The sequence below is a fragment of the Festucalex cinctus genome, chromosome 16 (genome assembly GCF_051991245.1).
Source record: "Festucalex cinctus isolate MCC-2025b chromosome 16, RoL_Fcin_1.0, whole genome shotgun sequence".
Taxonomy (NCBI): Eukaryota; Metazoa; Chordata; class Actinopteri; order Syngnathiformes; family Syngnathidae; genus Festucalex; species Festucalex cinctus.
The window spans coordinates 21,510,707-21,532,135 of record NC_135426.1 but is presented as its reverse complement, the minus strand read 5'-3'; the positions used below and the strand labels follow the sequence as shown (position 1 = coordinate 21,532,135).

Genomic DNA, 21,429 nt, shown 5'->3' with positions numbered 1-21,429 from the left:
AAAAGGGGACGATTCACATTTAACATTATATCTTTTAACCCCAGGATTTGGCCTTTTTATAACTTTGCATGACAAAAACAAAGAACAATTAGCACATTTTATTTCCACTATTTACAATCAAGTATATTATTTTGTACAATAACTGATTACATTAAAAGTTCATTTCACACATAAAAAGAAAAACTGTAAAAAAAAAATATTAAAAAAAATGAAAAATATACATTATTGGCTTCTAAGTGCACGAATTCTGACCTCCAAATGAAATGGATGAAATTATAAGAAGCGTTTATAAAAAAAAGAAAAAAAATCAAAATCAAATGACTCTATACATGTGCTTTTATGCAAACTGAGGTTTCAAGTGTATACAATGTGCAGTCACATTCTCAGTCATTTCTATTTAATCCTGTTTAGCCATTCAAGCCTACAGCGGTCTGGTTAAATTACATTGCAAACACTGTGCTACATACATGAGGAGTCGGTTAAATACATTTCTATAATATGCTCACCTGCCTTTCTACGTGTGTGGAAATGTCATTCCCCCAGTGCATGCTGGGATAGTATGCTGGTTAACGCCTGCTAAGATAATCACACAGTAATTAATCATAATTGTACTTGATAAATGTTCAAACGAGACCATCGTTTATAGGCAAAAATGCATGTGAGTTACATGTCAGGTTTACGTGCATTTTAAGCGGTACATATTCAAATGATGGCCTGATAATTCACGGCATACAGCATATTGTGTTTTAAATGTGCAAATTCAAAGAAGGTTCGCTCCGTGATGACTAGAAGGCACCGGGTACGTATCGATTGGATTGGAGCAGGGCCATGAACTCCTGTTTGCGCTTCATCTGCACCATCAGCTTCAGGCTCATCACCAGCAGAACCGCCTGTAAAAAAAAAAAAAAAAGAAAAAAAAAAAGAAAAAAAAAAAGTTGCACATTAATGCTTGGATGGTGATGCAAAGTGATTAAAAAAAACAAAAAAACTTACCCAGAACACTCCACTTCCAAATTTAATTCCCATGGCCAATGAGAATGCTCGTTTCAATGCCGAGACATAGATTGGTAGGCAAGCCTGTGGATACAGTAATAATTTAAAAATAGAAATACATTTGAAAAATGATTTTTTTTTTTTTTTTTTGTAACCTCCTGATAGACATATTGGTTCTTTGGAGCCCCCAGTGTAGCGCTGCCTCGCAGTCGTATCTGATAAGAAAAAAAAAAAGGTAGGCTAATAACGGTGGCAGTGCTTCTAGAAATCAACAGAGGGCGCTGTTACGTCAGACCCAGCTCATATGTGCCTCCACACAGTAACCAAAGAAGAATGTAAACAGGAAGAGAGTACAGGCAAGTTTGTTGGTGCTGGATGGTTTGGAGCTGAAATAAGTTTCTTTAAAATGTTTAACTGATGAATTTACTACGAAATGAGTGAGGATTCACATACAGGTGAAGTTGTCAGTTTTTCCTTTTAGTATCTTGGGCTTTTGGTGTGTGTGTGCATGTGTGTAACTTTGATACCTTTTATGCTACACTATGTTGTTGTATTGAGTTTAAAATCTTTAAATGGATGGATTAGTAGTAACTTTAAAAAAAAAATAATAATTTTCCCATCTCATGATGACATGCTTAATATTTTTTTTTTCTAAAAATATTTGGATAAATATTTTGTTTTGGAAAATGTTTTTTACGACTGTTATTTTACATTTAAAACATTTTTTTAAATATTTGTCAATTTTATGACATTTGTAGAAAAAATATATATCATTAAAAATTAAAATAAATTCAAATATATATTTACAGTATTTAATTTAAAAAATAAAGTCTTGTTAATTTCTTGACTTTGATTAGATAATTATATTGATTGTTGATTTTTATTTTCTACTTTTTTATATATATGCAACTAACAATTCTCTTATTATTATTATTATTATTATTATTATTATTAATATTAATATTATCATTCAAATGCCCATGCCTTGATGATTTATGCATGGAAATAAATTTTAAAAATGTATAAGTTGAAATAGTATAATGAAGAAAAAATAATAATTAATTTATAAATCATATCTTATTTTAAATAGTTTCTTTTCCAATGTGCATCCCTTGAAATGTTGACTCTATTAAATGGAGTAAACGAATCTTAATTCCAATTTCTTTTTCTTTTTTCTTTTGCAGGCCTGCATACTGTACAGTATATACTGTAAATGTATATCTTAAAGGGATACTCACGCATTTCCCCGGCGACTGACAATGACAAGAAGCGGGGATGGCTGTGCCCCAGTCTTTGTAGCCTTCAATGAGCCCACAACATTTAAACTGGTGAGCACACACAAGCACACACGCACAGTGCACTCCATTTATTTATAGAAATGGCAATATACTGTATCGATGATGAAAGGTACATGCTTACATGTGCTTGAATACTATGAAGTAAAGTCCTGTTGACTTTGCTGGTGGCACTCAGAGGCATCATGGACAGCAACTTGGACTCCTCTCTTGCCACCCCTGTCTAAAGAGAGCCTCTTAAGTTGGCTTGAAAATGAACTCACAATAAGTTTGTAGTCTACCTCGTAAATGTCTTGGTAGCTTAGTGCTGTTTTGACGATGATTGTTTGACTAGCTGCTGCCATCCCGGCTGCAAACTGCACAGGGAAAGTCACAAAGTAATAAAGAAATAAAAAGTCTACACACCCCCCTCGTTCATTGTTATGGCGAGAGTGAATATTCTAATTACCAGAATCAAACACCACCTCCTCCCCGTGCAGGCCCCGAACACGCCGAGCACGGACAGCAGCAGGCAGGCAATCTCCAGGATGTACAAAATCACCACGGACACGTTCGACACCAGCTGAGAAGGTAACAATATACGCAACGTGTTTGAGATTTACTACTAGCGCCACCATCGAATTAAAAATGATAATATATATTACGTTATATTACCTGAGTTCAAATTGAACATTACGAGTTAAAGTCAGCATTACAGTATACATATGATTTTATACTTCAGTACACATGTTTAATGGCAAGTTAATATGAACCTATTTAACTCATTTGCTCCCAATAACGTGTAAATACGTTTTTTTGTGTGTGTTTTAAGTGTCCCAAAGACATATTTATACGTTTTTTTTTATTTTATGCTAGAGCATACAGAAGGCTTCGATGCAGCCTCTCAACTGCAAAGAACGGTTGCAGAAATGGTAGTTATTACACAAACGGCCAGCAGGTGGCAGCAGAGCAAAGGAGATCAACCAGGGCCATCTAGGAAAAAAGCTCAATTACTTAGAATTTTCAATAGATTTGTGAAAACTGATGAAACTTAGCTCGCTTATAATGCTAATTGTTGCAAAATGGAAACAGATAGAAACATACTTTTTTTTTCCTGATGAAAGAAGAGACTTTAATCTTTCTTTTGATAGGTACTATGTTTTTATAGCAGTAGAACACAATATTCTGTGGGCCTTGCAAAATCAGTCAAATTCCTGTAAAACAGCCGTGAGCGAACGGGATTGCGAAATGTGAAAATGGCGGCGAGTGAATGAGTTAACAGTGTGGCTGTTATTGAAGCTGTTTCTAATACAGTGTTTTGTAGCTAAATAACAAAAATATAATTAACTAAATAAACGTGATTGAATATTTACTTGACTATGATGATTGTTTTCGAGGGATGTGACGAAGGCAGCGAGGCCGTAAAAAGGGGCGGGTGCACCCTTGGCCCACGGGGTGAAAGTTCAGGGTCACGTGTATGCGACGTGACAATAATTCACTGTCTCGCTCAAGGACACACCAGTGGAAGAGAGATGCTCGCCACAACGACAACACTTTCAGAGTCCCACCTGGCCCGCTTGCAGGAGGTCCCGGTGGCCCACCGCCGTCATGGTCAGCATGAAGAAGCACAGAGCCTTGGGGGAGGTAAACAACACAGAATACTAAGAGGAAGAACGGTAATCTGATGGGTTCAGGGTGCTTATTTTTAAATACCTCATTCACTACATGGCTCAATAGATCATCATTCATCAATTTTTTGTTTATTCGGCCTTTTCCAGGCCAACAGACTTTTAGCGGGAGACATGATGGACTGACTGGTTGCCAGTCAGTCACAGGAGATAAAAGTCTGGAAGTCATTTTACAATATTATAAATCAGTGATTCACAAAGTGTGGGTTCCATCTGGTGGTATGTAAAAGAATCATTGCTTTGGTACCGTCTAGTTATATTTAACTTTTTAGTTTGAATTTAATCTCTGTTTGTTTTTAAATGAGTGTTATTTAGGTACATTTTCTGAACTTGAAATGTGTCATATGAGGGTTTGCAGTGTATAATATACAATTATAGTACTTATATGAATGTATGTAAATGCATTTCTCAAATTTAAAATCCCCACGGTGCTTGATGTCATTCGACAACAGCCAAAAATGGGCATTCTGATGGATGGACTCCACGTGACGTCATCCGTGATTTCTATTTTAGTCTTAACCGCAAATGATGTGGACAAGTAAAAAAATAAAAATAAAACAGCACGGTGCACAAGGCGGCCGTCCGCAGGCCTCTTTTTCGTGCACAAGTTGCATCAATTCATCCCTCAACCGGGCGGAAATGCACCTACCATATTAACGGCGCAGGCGAATATGAACGGCCTCTTCAAGCTCGTTTTATCCGCCACCACGACCACCGCGTTCCGCTGCATGTCGCCGCCGCAGACCCCCAGCTTTGACAACGCCCCGAAAGCACACGGGAGAAGGAGAACGTGCAGAGATGCGTGCTGGTGATGTTTAGGACGTAACGGCATCCGAACGCGTGCTGGGACGTCGTCACAGCTATGCGCTGGATGTTGCTGCGTTCGGGGACACTCGGAATTCTTGGAATCTCCGGGATCGCGTTACGTGTGACGTAACCTGGGAGTTGGAGGCTTAAATGCAGTGGCGGCTATCATTTCAGTGGAACTATATGGGCAATGGAAACATATTGAATTGTTTTTTAAGCAGATAAAAATACAGCAATAAAATTAATTAAGAAATAATAATAATAATAATAATAATAATAATAATCAAGGAACCAAACTGAATATTTAAAAAAAAAAAACTTTTTTTTAACCTAATATTGTGACTGTCAATCTGATTTGAATCATCTTTTTCCCTCAATTAAAATCTTGAGAGATTATTTAAATGAAAACAGCAAAGCATACATTCATCAAAAAAGTTATATTCCAGGAAGTCCAACCCCCCTACTCCTCTCTTCCACTTTAAGTTGCTGTAAACTATACATTGATACCATTTAAAATCTGGACAAATTCAAATCAGTTTCTGTGCAGGTGAACTTTATTTCCCACAATCCATCAGCCTTAAAGAAACAGTGACGTTGTTTTATCTAGAACAGGTAGGGCGGGATTCTATTGTTTCTGCAGGTAGAGAGCGAAACAGACGGGGGAGGAACTGAAGTAAGGTATAAGAGGACTGATGGTACTAAAAGAGGAAGGAAAGACAAGACTAAAGAAAAATAGGTGGATAACAGCAAAAAGGATTCCAGAGGAAAAAGCACATTTTTTGTGTGTGTTGTTTCTCTGAACGCAAAGAGCATTCTGTCAAGTGGATCATCTCAGAAGGCCCAGGAATTCAAGGATGTACTTTTTTCTGTAGTTGCCCTTGAAAAGGGTCACTGCCTGAGGGCCTGACAACAGAGACTCTAAGCAAAGACGAAAAGGATAGAAAACCTGCAAAAAGGAAGGAAAATGTGAAGAACATTTTAACCTTTGAACGGATCAATTTAACACGTTGACACAGAGTCTTCGGGAACTGGTTGGACAAGATCCATGAGGACACGTTCGCGTCTATTTACCCTGCGGTGAGACATATTTGCTTGTTCAAATTGACTTTCCCCAAACCTCAAACGTCACTGAATCCCCCGCAGCCCAAGAATCGGGCCGACCACCCCCTTACCGTCCCCCCTCCCAAGCTCCTCCAAAGATGCAGAACCCGGGACCTGAACATGACGACTCCTTCGACTACCTGTTCAAGATCATCCTGATCGGGGACTCCAATGTGGGGAAAACCTGCGTGGTCCAGAACTTCAAGTCGGGGGTTTTCTCAGAGAAGCAGCAGAACACCATTGGCGTGGATTTCACTGTGCGGACTTTAGATATTGAGGGCAAGAAAGTCAAGGTCAGTAACAAATTCATTTCCATGTAACCAGCCCTCAGGGAGGTTTGATTTCAAATCCATTGAAGACTAATTATGACAAAGTCGTAGCATGTGACTGCTGTTAGCAAAGATTAGGCATGAGTTAACACTAAAATTACACCCTTGTTTTTGCCATTGTTATGGTTTTTGTGGTGTGAGGTGATTGTGACACTAACACGCTTGAACTCACTGTAAAAAAAAAAAAAAAAAGAAAAAAAAAATAGTCTGTTAATAGGCTCTTAAAGCCATCAAGCGGAACTTTTCTTGCTTTTAATTACAAGGAAGCCTTTGGCTTGAGTGTCCAAAACAAGTCCGACTGGCCTTTGGAACCGGGAACCGGCTCTTCAGGTTCCTCTGTGTGGCGTCTCGGTGACAAAAACACTGAGAAGTAGATGAGCTGCTGATTGGTTCCGTAAAAGTTGATCCAGAGTAAAAAAAAAATCTATATGTATATATATGTGCCAGTAATGACAAAGTTATTATCCATCCATCCAGAGAAATAACGCATGAGTTTTTCAAAATCCAAGCTGTTGTTAGACCACTTGTTTGCTTTGGCTTGACTTAAAATACAAGCATTGACTGGTGGCATTGAATTCAACAAGCAGCAGTTTGACATAGTGAACAAATCTTCCAAAAAAAAACAAAACAAAAAACAAAAAAAGAGGCTTTAAGCTGTTTGATGCTACATAACGTTACCTGTAAGTCTGCTAGCTTAATGCGAACATAATGAGAAACATATCTAAGGAATAGCTTCTGAATTATGTATAGCATAACGAATAGCATCTATTAGCTATCTATGTAAATGTCAAATAGGGAACTTCACAAAAACTGGTTCCCCTTTCCCTGCTGTGGATGCCACGCTAAACAAGTGCAACGGATGAGGGTTGAGGGTTACTATGGCACTTGTTGCCATAGTAACATAGTTTGTCACGTACTGAGTGTGAGTACTTTTACCAAATGGATATAACGATATCCAAACGTCATGATATGAAGGTCACGATAGGATAATTATCGCAATATTGTGGGGAGGTTGCCGATACAAAAAAAGGTCACAATATTGTAAAATAATAATAATAATAATAATTAGCTCGTACTAAAAAAGAAAAACAACAACACAGTATTGTGCTTTTGTAAATAACAGCAATGCATATAAACAACCTACAATCTTTAAAAACACTTAATATTGAGGTACTTCTGCGATTGGCTGGCAACCAGTTCAGGGTGTACCCCACCTACTGCCCATAGCCAGCTGGGATAGGCTCCAGCACCCCCCCGCGACCCTTGTTAAGGAGCAAGCGGTTCAGAAAATGGATGGATGGATTGAGGTACTTACATTTAGTTCCTCCACATGTTGACTTGCTTCACAAGCATATTATGTTCCCCTTCGTCTGACCATTAGCGTGGATTTTAAACATAGAACGGCCAAAACATGCCTTGTGAAAATTAAACTGCACTAAAAAAAACAACAACTAGCCACCAGAGGCTGCTAGAACTGCACAAATGGAAATCAACCAGACTTTTTCAACAGATGTGCTGCATTTCACATCGTGACATGATGACTACAATATTGTGGCAGTTTTAATATCGTGACATCATGATATTGCCGTTATCGTTACGTCCCTATTTTACCAATCTCGGACCGATACTGTGTTTTACAGATGCAAGTGTGGGACACGGCAGGACAGGAACGATTCCGGACGATCACTCAGAGCTACTACCGCAGCGCTCACGGCGCCATGATCACCTATGACATCACACGTCGCGCCACCTTTGAGTCGGTGAGCGACTGGATACAGGAAGTGGAGCTCTACGGGGCGGCCAACGTGGTGCTGGTTCTTATCGGTGAGTGTGTCCTTTGTCACATCCAGCAGGTGGCAGTGTAGTGAAAAAAAGTTGTATTTTAATGTTTATAAATGTTCTCTGCAGTATTTCTGCTGTGAATCACACTATGGCTTGAATAAAAGAAGCTCCTACTCTAACTTCAACATAGTCCCTTGGCACCAAGGAATTTCAGTGAATAATGTAAAACAGATGATAAAAAATAAAAAATAAAATAAATCAGAACATGCAGTAAAGAGTGGAACATGGTAATGACATTTAATAATAAATCACAATTTTAAAAATTTAGCTTCACATATTCTGCCTGGCAACAAGTGACATGACTACGAAATAGAGTGCAATTCTTTTTGTTGGGGATTGCTAGTTTTCTACGTTTTCATTTTAGGAATGACGTTTCTGAATGAATTCTTAATGGGTACAGTTTCAAAACAAAAAGGCTTTCACATAGTCTGCCTAGCAACAGGTGACTAACCAAAAGCACTTGACATGGCCATAAAATAAAATCTACAGCCACATTGTTGGTGCATTTGCAAGCTTTTACAATCAATCCTGTTCAATTTTTGTTTATTTTTGTGGTACATTACATTGAAAAGTCATTATAAGTTAAAAAGATACTAATAAGTTGATGTTTTTATCATTTATGGATGGCTGATGTATGTCTGTCACTATCAACCCAGGTAACAAATGCGACTTAGAGGAGGAACGTGAAGTTCTGTTTGAGGAGGCCTGCGGTCTGGCAAACGCAAGGGGCGCACTTGCTGCACTGGAAACATCTGCCAAGGTAAAAAAAAAAAGTAGAAATTGTAGAAATTTCCAACATGTCATACATAGTAGTGGGGAAAAACGTAACTTTACTCAGAATTGACAAGAAGCTAATACTACATGATCTGTATATCAAGTGGAAGATGGGCTCACAGGGTTTTCCGTTTGCATGTATCCAGGAAGGTCAGAATGTGGAGGAGAGCTTCATGTTGATGGCGAGGGAGCTCCTGTCTCGTAACGGCCTCCAGGTCCAACAGAACGAGCTGGAAAGCTTCGGCAGGCCCCAACTTCTCCTCAGGACTAACTCCCGTCCAGTGAACGGCATGGGCGCCTTCACATCCGCGGACAAGAAGTCATGTTGTTGAGGATGTACTGAAGGAAAAAAAGGCGTGACAATGGATGCCTACGAGGACAATAAGAATGATTGAGCATTACTCAGGAGGTGATTATGAAGCATTGAAGAATCAATCCGGAGATCTTACCTAGTTCTTCCTTTTCTTAAGATCAGTTTTCGTGACCAACGAATGACGTCGTACTCAGTGTTTGACCCTTTTGCCTGTCTGGAGGAAACTGAAGAATGGGCGACAGTGGACGTAAAACTGATCAATAAATGATTGTTCATTTTTCTATTGTGATCATACTGATGCTTGGAATTGTATTAAATGTGAAACAAAATCAGCACTGTGAAACTCATTGTGATGAAGTTCATGATGCTGACTAGTGCTGTCAGCGTTCAGCCTCTTATGCAATTCAATGAAAGCAGCTTAGCGGTTCCGCATTCTGGGTATTTGAGATTATTTGTAAGAATCATCCACATCAAAACACAGTAGGATTAATAATTTTAGGATTCCCCGGCCTATGTTTACGATGTTAAGACGTAATGTTGTTTATTTGTGTGAATGTGAATTTGCCAATATGTGACCTGCAATTCGCTCGGTGACCATTCCAAGGTTAGATAGCATAGCCTAATTGGGCTCTTAAAAAAAAATGGCTAGATTATGATATTCTGAAGTTTAAGTACTTTATGTAGCTGCATTTGAAAAACAAAAGATGTGCTTGTTTTAGAATGTAAAACAGCAACATCTTGCGTAGAGTTTATGAACTGTTCTGTTTGGAGCAGTGCTTACAAATTTGAGTGCACTGGATCACAGTTACTATGTTGAACCTACTATCTGTTTCTCGGGTTTGCAGTAATTAGCCTGCTCTTTCTCAAATGCATTTGGGCACACGATGGACATTTGCGTTTATTTATTTTTATTGTGGATTTCCGAAAGTTTTCACCGACAGCATTTCTCATACTAGCCAGTGGATGGCGACAGCGTGGCATCTGAACCAGAGGCAAACTGAAAACCCGGACGCCATGTTGTTACCCTCGGCCACAAGAGGGGGCGTGCCTATCGTTTTGCACGCAAAATAACTTTATTTCGCAAACTAGGTGTACAGTTTCTTTTATGTTTCCCCCTTGTTTTATTGCGTAACCGTTGATGTATTTATCAAGACGATAATATAAGAAATACACTGTATGTACAGGCTACTGCTAGTAGGCCTATATGGTATATTTTTACTGTACACAGAATTTGATTTCCAACCTTGTGAATGCTGGATAATATAATGAACGTAATATGTTCAAATATGGATTGCATGTATTTGCTTTATCTCCTGTCTTTGCCTGCTGGTATAACAGGCAAGATACTTGATAATAAAGGAGTCCGTTGGGAAACATTTTCGGCATCTATACGCTCAGATTCCACTACAGCCATTAGGCCGGCTCCCATCAAACATTCCTGCCCGAGTCTTAACGTCAAATAATGCATTTTCATGGGCTTTTATTATACGTGGATTTTCGCTATTTACCGATCATCCGCGAATAACGGGAGTACGTGGAATGTATTTCATTTGCCGTTTGTTGTTTTAAATCCTTTTGTCGCCTCTTTGTTCTATTTTAGTACTTGAACCAACATTTGCATCAGTATAACAGTTTAACCATTTTAACTGAGTCAACTATAATCCCACAATGTGCTTACATTTCGTTCAGATTACACCAGAACCACAAACCGTGTTTTTTGTTTACATCTGCACACTCAGTCATTCCGTCACAACCACTTGCGCATGCGTGTGAAGGCGGGTTTTTAAATGTGCCCTTCCTGAACAGAGTTCCAACTCGTACATTTAAGCTCTTTGTATATCGTTCACACGTTAATCGTACAGCCAAGTGCTGGTTATCTCATCGCCCTTTCTGTGATTTATGAAATTGATTTATTACATACATTTCAGTCATATAATCAACGCCTTTTTGTTCTTTATGTCTTACTATCTGGCACACAGCGTATAACTGAACATTTCAATGGAAAAATTCAATTGATATTTAATTGTTTATCGAGTAGTTATTATTTTTCAAATAGGTAATTCGGAAGGTTGGTAACGACAACGAGGAGTCAGATGCCGTTCAAAAACATCAATTCTATCTGTTTATCTCGTTTCCGATTTTACCTGAAGGCAGCACAAGACAACGAACTGTCCTCTTAAAATCACCTCTCTCACCGACACTCCCAGCCTAGCGGAATGGACGAATCTGTCCGCACATTGATTCGCACCCCAAATGCGCCTTTGGAGAAACCGGGGCTGACATGACATCTTCAGGAAGGGAGCGAAACACCACCCAGCATCCACCGAATCCCGTGCGACAGCCGACGGGGTGGACTGCGAGTCGCTGCGCTGCTTTGGTCACACTGTGTGTGTTATGTTACAGCAACTCTATCCATGGCGAGTTGGTGCACGACGATGTTTGGGCGATTATCAACAACCCAGACGTGCGACCCGGCTCCAGTCTCCGTAACGTCTTCACGAACGATTTTTGGGGCAAGAAGATGTCGGACAATTCGAGCCACAAATCCTACAGACCGTTTTGCATTCTCACCTTTAAGTAAGTTCATCTCACTCTTTCAGAGTCATGTTACATTAAATCTGGTGTCATCTGAATAGCGTTGACATGAGTGTCGTCGAACGAAACATTAGTCCACATAGCTGCAGTTTCACCAAGTCATGAATCGACGCTCAGTATGACGTCATGCAGCACCACTTCACAACCACTTTGTGGGGGTGGGATCTGAAGACACTCTGGGGGCCCCTTTCCCCAGGTAACTGTGTGCTTGTAAAGGTATCTTTCAATGCCAAAATATGAAGCTTCACACCTGACACTCTTAACTCATTCACTGCCATTGACGGAAAAAGACGTCAAATGATGCATTTTTTTCTGGTCTGGCAATGAATGTGTTAATAAATAACTAAGAAAAAAAAATCAAAGTGGCCTTTGCAGCTTTCTATTTTTCTGTATGTGGCCCTCAGAGGAAAAAGTTTGGACACCCCTGCTGTACATTATATCAACAATTTATAATTGCTTCATTGATTTTTACCATGTTTAACTCATTCACTGCCATTGACGGAAAAAGACGTCAAATGATGCATTTTTTTTTTCTGGTCTGGCAATGAATGTGTTAAATTACCTCTGATTAACCCCAAATAAAATCCACGTGTTCTAGTAGTCTTTTATGACATTTCGCTCCTTAAATAAATTACAGATGCTTTTCATCCCAGTGTCAAATGGTCTTAAAATGCCTTTTTATAGTATAATCCCCCTTCTCTGTCTCTATCAGGTTGAATATCCTCATGGGTGGCATGACACCGCTGTACTTCCACATCGTCAACGTGTGTCTGCACTGTGCTGTAACCTGCATGCTGATGCACACATGTGAACGGTGTGTGTTTGAAGACTCACACCTGGCCTTCGTCACATCCGTCCTGTTTGCTGTGCATCCTGTTCACACCGAGGCTGTGAGTTCACGACGGATACAAATTATAATCACAGCACAAGCTGAGTTGTATAAAAATAACATTTGTAGTGTAGCTTTTACAGAAACGTTACTATGCAATGGAATGCAACATATGTTGCAAAATTTTGGGCTTTACAATGGTGATCGCACATCATTTTTGACACAAAATGACTTAATTATTCATCTGTTTAACGTAACGCTGCAAGATTTTGATTACAATTTGTTTGCTATTGAGAACCACAGAAGTCGGTTCTGACTTATTCAAGAAATAATTCAATCGCACGCTTGTCGGGGAGAAACTCAATTTTTTGATCACCCATAATAGCTACCATTGTATATACTTTGGCAGAGAGCGAGCGATTACTCTTATATTCTTTCACTTCACTTGAATGACACCTTATCTCAAACTTGCACTATGCCTCAAATTTTGGCTTACAACAAAAAGCAAAACAAACCTCAGTCATAAATCAAGGCCTCACACAGTAGAATATATTGTGAGATTAAAGTTCTTCGGTGAAGGATCCCGACTTGGATAAATAATTTACTGTCGTCTATTTTTAATATTTTCCTTCAGCAGTCAGGAACATTCAACACTTGTTCTGCGGCGCTTTTTCAATTTCTTGTGTCTGTCTTATCTTGCAGGTGTCTGGTATAGTGGGAAGGGCTGATCTATTGGCTTGTCTGCTCTTCTTGCTAGCATTCCTTTCCTATATAAGGTAAGTTGAAAATCACACTAGAACGTTGACATAAATGAACGCACAGTAGGAAGAACACTTTGTGATAGTGATAGTGTGCGTTACTACCGTACATATAAACTTCTAAAAAAAAAACACACCAACATTTAACATTATGAGTATTGTCCTCCCACGTGTCCTCCCCTCAGGAGTGTCGGCGTGAACACATCCGAAGACTCAACGCCCTCAACAGTATCCGCGGGCTCTCTGCTCATCAGTTTGCTGCTGGGCACTTGCGCCATGTTGGTGAAGGAGACGGGCATCACTGTGTTCGGGGTTTGCATGTTTTACGATGCCCTGGTGCTCTGCGGCAAGCCCCTCTTCAGGTAAAGCACAAAACATTTTGCATTCACGCCCCCTTCAAGGCACACGTGAAGCACACAAATACGACAGTTCTGCGCGGTACTGGAGCTAAATTATTATTATTAACTGTTATTCTTTCTGTTCCTCAGTCACCTGTCTGGATCTGGATTTCGCCAACTTCTCCACATCTGGAAACCCTTCATCAAACGAGCCTGTGTTGTCTCCAGCTACGTGAGTATTCTTTTCTTTTTTATTTATTTATGAGCATGTTTCATACTGTTTTAATACATTTTTGCACAGGTCTCTTATCACAAGTTTGAACAGACAAAATGTTGGTCTCTCATGTTTGAGGCTGTACTAATGAATGATTTTTGCCCCTTTTCAGGTATTGGCCATTGTGTCAGTCAGACTGTGGTTAATGGGAGGTTCTATGCCTCTTTTCTCTGAACAGGACAATCCCGCTTCCTTTGCACCTCACTTGCTTACCAGGTCAGTGTTATACGCACTCCACCATAGAATGAAGGCACATTTTGAGACGTGTGTTTCTTTAACTCACTTAACTCAGTTTTATTTACTTCCTGTAGCAGCTGACCACTCATTTTGCAGCATTGTTCTCAATACAATGTCACCATTGTAACAAAATTGGTTTCAAATCCTCCCATGATTTCAATCTCTGTTTTCTATCTATTCATCAATTTCTTCTATTTCAGGGATCTGCAATTTGCGGCTCTTGAGCTCTTTAGTCCCTCTCCTAAGGCTCCTTGTGGATCTATAAAAAAAAATATAAATAGTAGAAATAATTATTGGTATTTTTACATATTTTTATTTATAGATCAAATATTCTTGAAATGAATTTAAGATTTGGTAAAAAACTAAAAATTGAAAAATATCCGAATTCTTAAGTTGTGAGAAAAAGAGAGACGAAACGTATTTGAAAATGTTTTAAAAACTACCTTAAATTGTCCAAAAAGTGACCATAAAATGTCAAAAAAGGAAGCAAAACAGCAGAAAATTACCATAAAATGTCCATGAAATTGCAAAAAAAAAAAAAAGTCAAAGAATTGAATTTTTTTTTTTAAAAAGGCAAAACCGAAAAAATTTGAAAAGTAACTATAAAATTACCAAAAAAAAAAAAACATTAAACAAGAAATCCTGAAAATTACCATCAAATTTCCACAAAATTGCCATAATAGTCAGAAAATTAATTAAAGAAAAGGCAGGAAAGAAAATATTTAAAATGTAATCACAAAATGTCCAAAAATATAAGACGAAATCCTGAAAATTACTATAATATAGTCATAAAATTGTCAAAAATGTCAGAAATTTGACAGAAAGGCAGAAAATTTTAAAATGTAAAACCGAAGCATGAAATAAAAAAAAAAAAAAAAAAACGGTTGCTGACCCCTGTTCTATTTCCATGTCTACCTCTCCTCAGAATTTTGACCTACTCTTACCTGCTGTACTTCAACACCTGGCTGCTGCTGGCCCCCATGGTGCTGTGTTATGACTGGCAAGTGGGCAGCATTCCTCTTGTCGAGTCGCTAAGTGACATTCGCAATTTGGCCACCATGCTACTCGCCGTGATGATGGTTGCCCTCTGTCTGCATTGCGTCCATTCATTGCAAGTAAATACACGTTTTGATTTTAGATTTGATCTCGTGAGCCCTGGCTGTGCTATCAAGTCAGGGGAAGAGAAACTTGGTGTATAATTTCCTACCCTTTACGGGTATTGATTTCACTTTTATTATTAGATTTGGTCTCTCTGCCTTTGTGTTCCAGAGACAAAAGCGTAAGGAGGTGTTGATGGGACTCTTGTTTCTGGTGTTTCCTTTCATTCCCGCAAGTAACCTTTTCTTCAGGGTGGGATTTGTTGTGGCTGAAAGGGTTCTTTACATGCCAAGGTGAGTATGTCTGGCTTGTTGTTATTTCATAGCAGCCTTGAGAAATAGCTTGCATTTTCTGTTTTGTCCCCCAACTCGACCCTTACAGCATGGGTTACTGTATCCTGGTGGTTCACGGCCTCAGCCGTCTCTTTTCGTTGGTGGGCCGTTTCGGCACCACAGTCCTCAGTGCCTTAATGCTATTGCTGCTACTGCTGTTTTCCTGGAAAACTGTTCAGCAGAACAAAGTCTGGCTTTCCAGGGAGGCCCTCTTCAGGTGAGTTTACAGTATTACAGACTATGTAAGAGTCTAATTATGGTTAAATTATTATAAATGCAAATTATTCCTCTTGGCCTTTTTTTTTCAGTTCTGGTATCTGGACTCTACCGCACAATGCCAAAGTCCACTACAACTACGCCAACTTCCTAAAGGACAGCAGTCGGCACCAAGAAGCCATTTACCACTACACCATTGCCCTCAGGTGTGATTTGGACTGTTGGATGTTACAAAAATGCAACAGAAATTTGCTCGCAAACATTTGAACACAATTTCATTCCCACTTACATCAGGGCAGGTTCATATGTTTGTTCTAAAACAAATTAAGTCTGTTGGACTACAAAAAAAGCAATACCTGATGAAATGAAAAGAAAACATGTTTAACAAACTATCCCGTTCTGCTTACCTATAAATATGTTGTCATGAAAATGACCTTAACTTTCAGGTTGTACCCCCGCCATGCCAGCGCTTTGAACAATCTCGGCACTCTGACACACAATCCGGAGGAGGCTGAGCGCTACTACAGGAGCGCACTGGACATCAACCCTCAGCATAATCGAGCACTCTTCAACCTCGGAAACCTCCTCAAGTCAGTCGTGCGCACGCGAGCGCCGGGTTATGTGACTTTACCCTCCACTGAGCCATCTAAGCCGTTTACTAGTCAACTCGTCACAGGGCAAATGTAGTCAAACAACCGTTCACGGCAGTATTCGCACCGATGGGCAATTTTGAGTCTTCAATTCACTTTACATGTATTTACTGTATTTGGAATGTGCTGAGGAAGAAAAGCCACACAAGCACAGTGAGAACTCAAATCTGCAATTGCAACTATTTTGGTTCCTGTGAGGCAGTTATGTTAACCACCATTCCCCTTCCAATAATCACATTATTGTGGCAAATTAAGTAAATTAATGTTATTCACATATTACACAAAAAAAAAGAACAAAGGCCACTACAGGTGGCTTATGTGTGAAATTTGCAATAATGTGAAAGTCGGCTCATGATTATGGACCCAATTGTGATGAGGATGTTCTTATCTAGGTCACAGGGCAAGGAGAAAGAGTCAGAGGTACTGCTGCAGGACTCCATTAACTATGGTCCACATTTCGCCGATGCTTATTCCAGTCTAGCGTCACTCTATGCTGACCAGGTAAAATTTTACTATGCTTCAAAAACGTTTCTTGTGTGAGTGTTGAGAGTGAAATGTTTGGCTCTTCAAAACAATGTAACTAATTTTCCAAACCATATTCAATCATTCCAACGTGTTTTTGTTTTGTTTTGTTTTTTTGTTGCAATTTCGATGTTTGAACTGTACACATAATTTTAGAGTAATATTGTAACATTGAGGAGCCCGGTGGGCTTTTGGTAAACACGTCTGCCCGACAGTCCAGAATCTGTCCAGTTTTCATATCCTCCAGGTGTTTTTGGGAGTTTTCTCCAGATACTCTGGCTTCCTCCCACAAACACATACGTGGTAGGTTCAATGAAGACTGAATTGTAAAAAATGCAATGCAGCTTGACATGTGGCTAGCGATATGCGTTTGTCAGGATGTCATACTTTTTGATTCCTTTGAAATGTCATCACACAGAATATTGATGTAGCACAAAAACAAGCTAGCACTGTGCAAACTTCCAGTAGCATGCAGGCAACTCTTCAGAATGACCTACACCAGTAACGCCATTTCATAACTCGTTCACTGCCATTGACGGCTATAGACGTCACAAATCCATTTGAACTGGGTTGGCAGTGAATGAGTTAAAAATCCAGACTGTTTAAACTGTTCATGTCGGAATGTGCATCCACTTTTCTTTTCTTGCTCCTCTCAATGTTTTTGTGAATAAAATACCTTCATTCAGCCCCATGCTAAGAAGTGTGTAATAACTGCATTCACTTGAACACAACTGACTGAATAGTTTCTACCTACATGTTTTGGCAGAAACGCTTTACTGAAGCCCATGAAATGTATTTAAAAGGTATAGAGAATTGTCCTGACAGCTCAGACCTGCATAATAACTATGGAGTGTTCCTGGTGGATACCGGTAAGGTCACCGTTATTGTTGTGTGCATTTAAAAAAATAAATAAACAAATAAGTTGATTCCCACTTCGCCATGCCCCTTTTACAGGAAAGGAGGAGCTGGCAGCTGCTCACTATCAGCAGGCAATTCAACTCAAACCAGCTCACTATGTTGCCATGGTGAACCTGGGCCGCCTCCTCCGCTCGTCCAATTTGAACAAAGAGGCGGAGTCCTGGTATAAAAGGTAGGATGGATTATATATATATATATATATATATATATATATATATATATATATATATATATATATATATTTTATTTTATTTTTTTTTAATTAGGCAAAGTTATCTGGAAAAGGAAAATGGATCCTTAACTGTTAGCAACAATGTATACAACAACAAATAACTTGAATACAAATATGTAGTAAGGAAGTGTATTATCCAACTGAGCAACTCCACTACTCTGTCACCATGATCCTTTTGACCTGCAGAGCACTTCAAGTGACAAGGAAGGTGGAGATCCTGGCACCACTTGGGGCACTCTACTACAACACTGGCCGCTACAATCAAGCCCTGCATGTTTACAGAGAAGCTGTTAGCCTACAGCCAGACAACACTGAGATTTGGCTGGCACTGGTTAGCATACACATAAGCGCACCACACAGAAGGATTTTCAGCACATCTTATGATAGGACAATTGTATTGTGTAACGTGTACTTGGCAGCATGTTGTTGACCCTATTTCAGTGAACAGGTATGAGGAATTGCTAATTCTGTAGACATCAAGATGATTAGATTAGAATTTGGACTTACGTAAACCGGATCCAGTTGATCTGACACACTCGGCTTAACAACCAATAGACAGTCAACACATTGTGAGGGAATTTATATGGCATATTGACATATTGTTATGATTCTAACCAGGCTCAGGTGTTAGCGATGGCTGGCCATACAGAAGAGGCAGAGAAAATGACCCGGAACATCCTTTCCAGAGGGAAGAGATGCATTGAATGTTACCGCCTCTTGTCTTCCATCTACAGCAAGCATGGCAACCACACACAGGTGTGTAATTGTAAAGTGTTAAATTATTCGACTCACAGTTGAAGATGGTTTCCATTCTGAAACTGAATGTATGTCTTCTTATAGTGTCATAAGTGCGACCATTCGGAGTGTATAAAATATAAAATGACCCAATAGCCTACTGTGTATACAAATGTCTGGGGGGGGACAACAACAACAACAATCTGTTTTGATTGTCGGCTAGTCATTGACTTGGCTATAGAATACAAATATCTCATTTTTTTTTCTCTGATCCCCTTTTTTGTAATTTGTAAAATATACCTTGAACTAAACCTCAAAAAGTCTAGGATTCATATAACATATTGTAGACTGAGCCTTGTTGCGGCTACAACCAGTCGAGGATTAGCTTACCTTGAGCTGGCTCTTGAAAGCATAACATGTAACAGAAGAACTGGAGTATATGAGACAAAATGAATGAATGTCACCACTGTCTTCAGTGCCAAAAACTGCTCAAGAAAAATACTGATTGTCATTCTTGTTTATTTTTATGCTGATTTTTGAGGCTATTGATGATTAGACAAGTCATCGTGGACTGCAAAAACAATTACTCTTATTTAGCCATCAGCTTTATGTTTACGTTTTGCTGTACTGTATGTTAATTATGTGATTGACGTGATGTGTTTGCTTCAGGCTCTGGAAGCTCTGAACAGCGCTCTCCAGCAGAATCCCAGCGATCACACAGTGAGAGCAGAGTTGTATTTCTCCAAAGGAAACCAGCTACGAGAGATGAACCAATTGGAGCTAGCTTTTGAGGTACTCTTCATGTCTTTTGGTCTCTTTCATTCAATCTAGACAAATATGTTCACACTATTCCATACTATAGTGCCAACTGCATATGTCGCTGTGCTGCTTGCCGCGATATTCTGTGTTAAGATGTTACTTGAATGTGTCATGGTGTTTACCACAATGTTTACTTGCCTCAATAGAGTTATAGATTGGCTGTGGAACTCAAACCTGATCAGTCACAAGCCTGGATGAACATGGGAGGGATTCAACATATCAAGGTATAAACATATTTAAAAACTCAGGTTCCACTGTAAAGATGGCTTTACGCTTATGATGTGAACGCTCCACCAGTGCAAAATTAAGTTTTTGCATTACACAACTCTTGAGTAAAGCAAACCCTAAGTGGGGTGTGTGGGTATGTGTCTTGGCGTCTACAGGGGGACTATGCAGCAGCCCGGATGTACTACCAGAGAGCATTGAGTCTCAATCCCGCTTCCAAACTTCTGAAAGAAAATCTGGAGAAGCTGGATCGGCTGGAGAGAAGGATGACAGTGCCGTAGTCGGGCTGCTTGCTGGACGTTGCTTTGTCCTGGCATCTTGACCCGTTTAGCTTTGCACAGGTTTGGTGATGGTGTGCGATTATATTTATTGGAATCAAGCGGATTGGTTGAGCCACAAATTGGACGCATTTTAAGTGTGGAATATCTTGGAACTAACAAGGCATAGCAAATGTCCACGCTATATGAGCTATAGCAAAACAAATCTGTCCCCTGTTTAGTTTTTTCCATCGTGTCTCAGTGTTTGGAACCGACTATAGGCGGCTGGACCTGCTGCCCCACTCGCCTGACTCTTTCGACAGACCCACGACGCCAGACGACCAACGCCGACCACATTCTAAATTGGGAGTAGGGTGTTATTTCAGTGACCACTGTGATTTTTTTTTCTCATTAATAGAAGGATACAAACTATTTTGTCTATGGGTTTATACATTGTTTTTGTGAGTTTTTATTTATTCATCCGGAAGGAACATGTTCTCAATTTAAAATGTTCAAATTCAGTTCTGACTTGTCAAATTTCCTGTATTCTTTGTGTCTGAAACACCGATCTTGAGCAAAATATCCCAGATTGCTTTGAAGGTGCGCTTACTTAGACAACCTGAAGTAAAAGCTTTGGACTATAATATTGCCCTCACACTGTAAAAAGTGAAGCCCATTGTTTGGAGATGACAGTCTTGACTCTTGTTACTGATTTGTTAGAATGAACAAGTAGGCCTATACCCATTTGTGGAAAAATTATAACCATTTCTGACTTTGAACTTTCGGTCTAATCTAATTTGAAATGGGTCATTTTCCAACAGCATATAAGATTGTGTGTACTCAGGAGTGTCAAATCAGTTTTATTCAAATACCAGCAATTCTGAAATTTTATCTCGAGGCTCTTCCCATTTACAGGTGAGACCAGACTCCAACTACTCCACTTACAAAGAAAACCAACTGCACCCCGCATTAGCAAGGACTTTGGTGTTTGATGTTGTGTGATCCTGCATCACACAACAAGAAGTGTTTTCTGTTCGAAATGGCTTTTGGCAAGTGCAAGATTGTAAATGAATTTGCTTGTGCTGATTTACCAAACTCATGTGAGGCCCATGAGTTATGCTCCATATAGCAAGATATACCCTATTTTTATTATTTTTAAATCATTTTACAAGATCCTTATTGTTATTTATGTTAACATAACATGTTATAAAGTACTTTAAAAGTAAACGTTTGGATTATTATGCTCATTAACACTGTAGAGGACAAATACACA

At 39.3% G+C, this 21,429-nt stretch overlaps 3 protein-coding genes and 1 long non-coding RNA gene across 7 annotated transcripts; 2 read left to right on the top strand and 2 right to left on the bottom strand.

Annotated features, from left to right (window-relative positions):
• Window positions 1-18: 18 nt before the first annotated feature.
• LOC144002993 (tetraspanin-8-like) lies at window positions 19-4,696 on the bottom strand. The gene is made up of 9 exons (XM_077498688.1): window positions 4,605-4,696; window positions 3,787-3,901; window positions 2,737-2,850; window positions 2,570-2,644; window positions 2,413-2,511; window positions 2,232-2,318; window positions 1,149-1,208; window positions 994-1,077; window positions 19-890 (listed from the first exon to the last, which is right to left on the bottom strand). Exons 4-9 carry the CDS (start codon window positions 2,630-2,632, stop codon window positions 786-788), a joined length of 498 nt encoding a protein of 165 aa, XP_077354814.1. The 5' UTR covers window positions 2,633-2,644; window positions 2,737-2,850; window positions 3,787-3,901; window positions 4,605-4,696; the 3' UTR covers window positions 19-785.
• Window positions 1,329-10,412, top strand: LOC144002990 (ras-related protein Rab-19-like). Of its 3 annotated transcripts, none has more exons than XM_077498678.1 (7): window positions 1,329-1,448; window positions 2,178-2,321; window positions 2,768-2,858; window positions 3,780-3,911; window positions 7,833-8,016; window positions 8,691-8,794; window positions 8,955-10,412. In XM_077498678.1, exons 2-7 carry the CDS (start codon window positions 2,299-2,301, stop codon window positions 9,138-9,140), a joined length of 720 nt encoding a protein of 239 aa, XP_077354804.1. In that variant the 5' UTR covers window positions 1,329-1,448; window positions 2,178-2,298; the 3' UTR covers window positions 9,141-10,412. The 3 variants fall into 3 exon arrangements, with proteins under 3 accessions (XP_077354804.1, XP_077354803.1, XP_077354805.1); XM_077498677.1 differs by lacking the exon at window positions 1,329-1,448 and adding an exon at window positions 5,906-6,156 and having other exon boundaries at window positions 2,253-2,321; XM_077498679.1 differs by lacking the exons at window positions 1,329-1,448; window positions 2,178-2,321; window positions 2,768-2,858; window positions 3,780-3,911 and adding exons at window positions 3,938-5,839; window positions 5,906-6,156.
• Window positions 8,258-11,245, bottom strand: LOC144002994 (uncharacterized). The gene is made up of 4 exons (XR_013278860.1): window positions 10,800-11,245; window positions 9,258-9,345; window positions 8,929-9,178; window positions 8,258-8,786 (listed from the first exon to the last, which is right to left on the bottom strand). It is a non-coding gene; the product is annotated as an uncharacterized LOC144002994 (long non-coding RNA).
• Window positions 10,969-21,383, top strand: tmtc1 (transmembrane O-mannosyltransferase targeting cadherins 1). Of its 2 annotated transcripts, XM_077498674.1 has the most exons (20): window positions 10,969-11,453; window positions 11,525-11,698; window positions 12,429-12,606; window positions 13,248-13,321; window positions 13,489-13,665; window positions 13,792-13,873; window positions 14,028-14,131; window positions 15,078-15,267; window positions 15,422-15,543; window positions 15,632-15,799; window positions 15,891-16,004; window positions 16,245-16,388; window positions 16,841-16,949; window positions 17,737-17,839; window positions 17,925-18,060; window positions 18,307-18,451; window positions 18,739-18,876; window positions 19,525-19,647; window positions 19,821-19,898; window positions 20,058-21,383. In XM_077498674.1, exons 2-20 carry the CDS (start codon window positions 11,643-11,645, stop codon window positions 20,178-20,180), a joined length of 2,364 nt encoding a protein of 787 aa, XP_077354800.1. In that variant the 5' UTR covers window positions 10,969-11,453; window positions 11,525-11,642; the 3' UTR covers window positions 20,181-21,383. The 2 variants fall into 2 exon arrangements, with proteins under 2 accessions (XP_077354800.1, XP_077354799.1); XM_077498673.1 differs by having other exon boundaries at window positions 10,969-11,698.
• The last annotated feature ends 46 nt before the right edge of the window (window positions 21,384-21,429 follow it).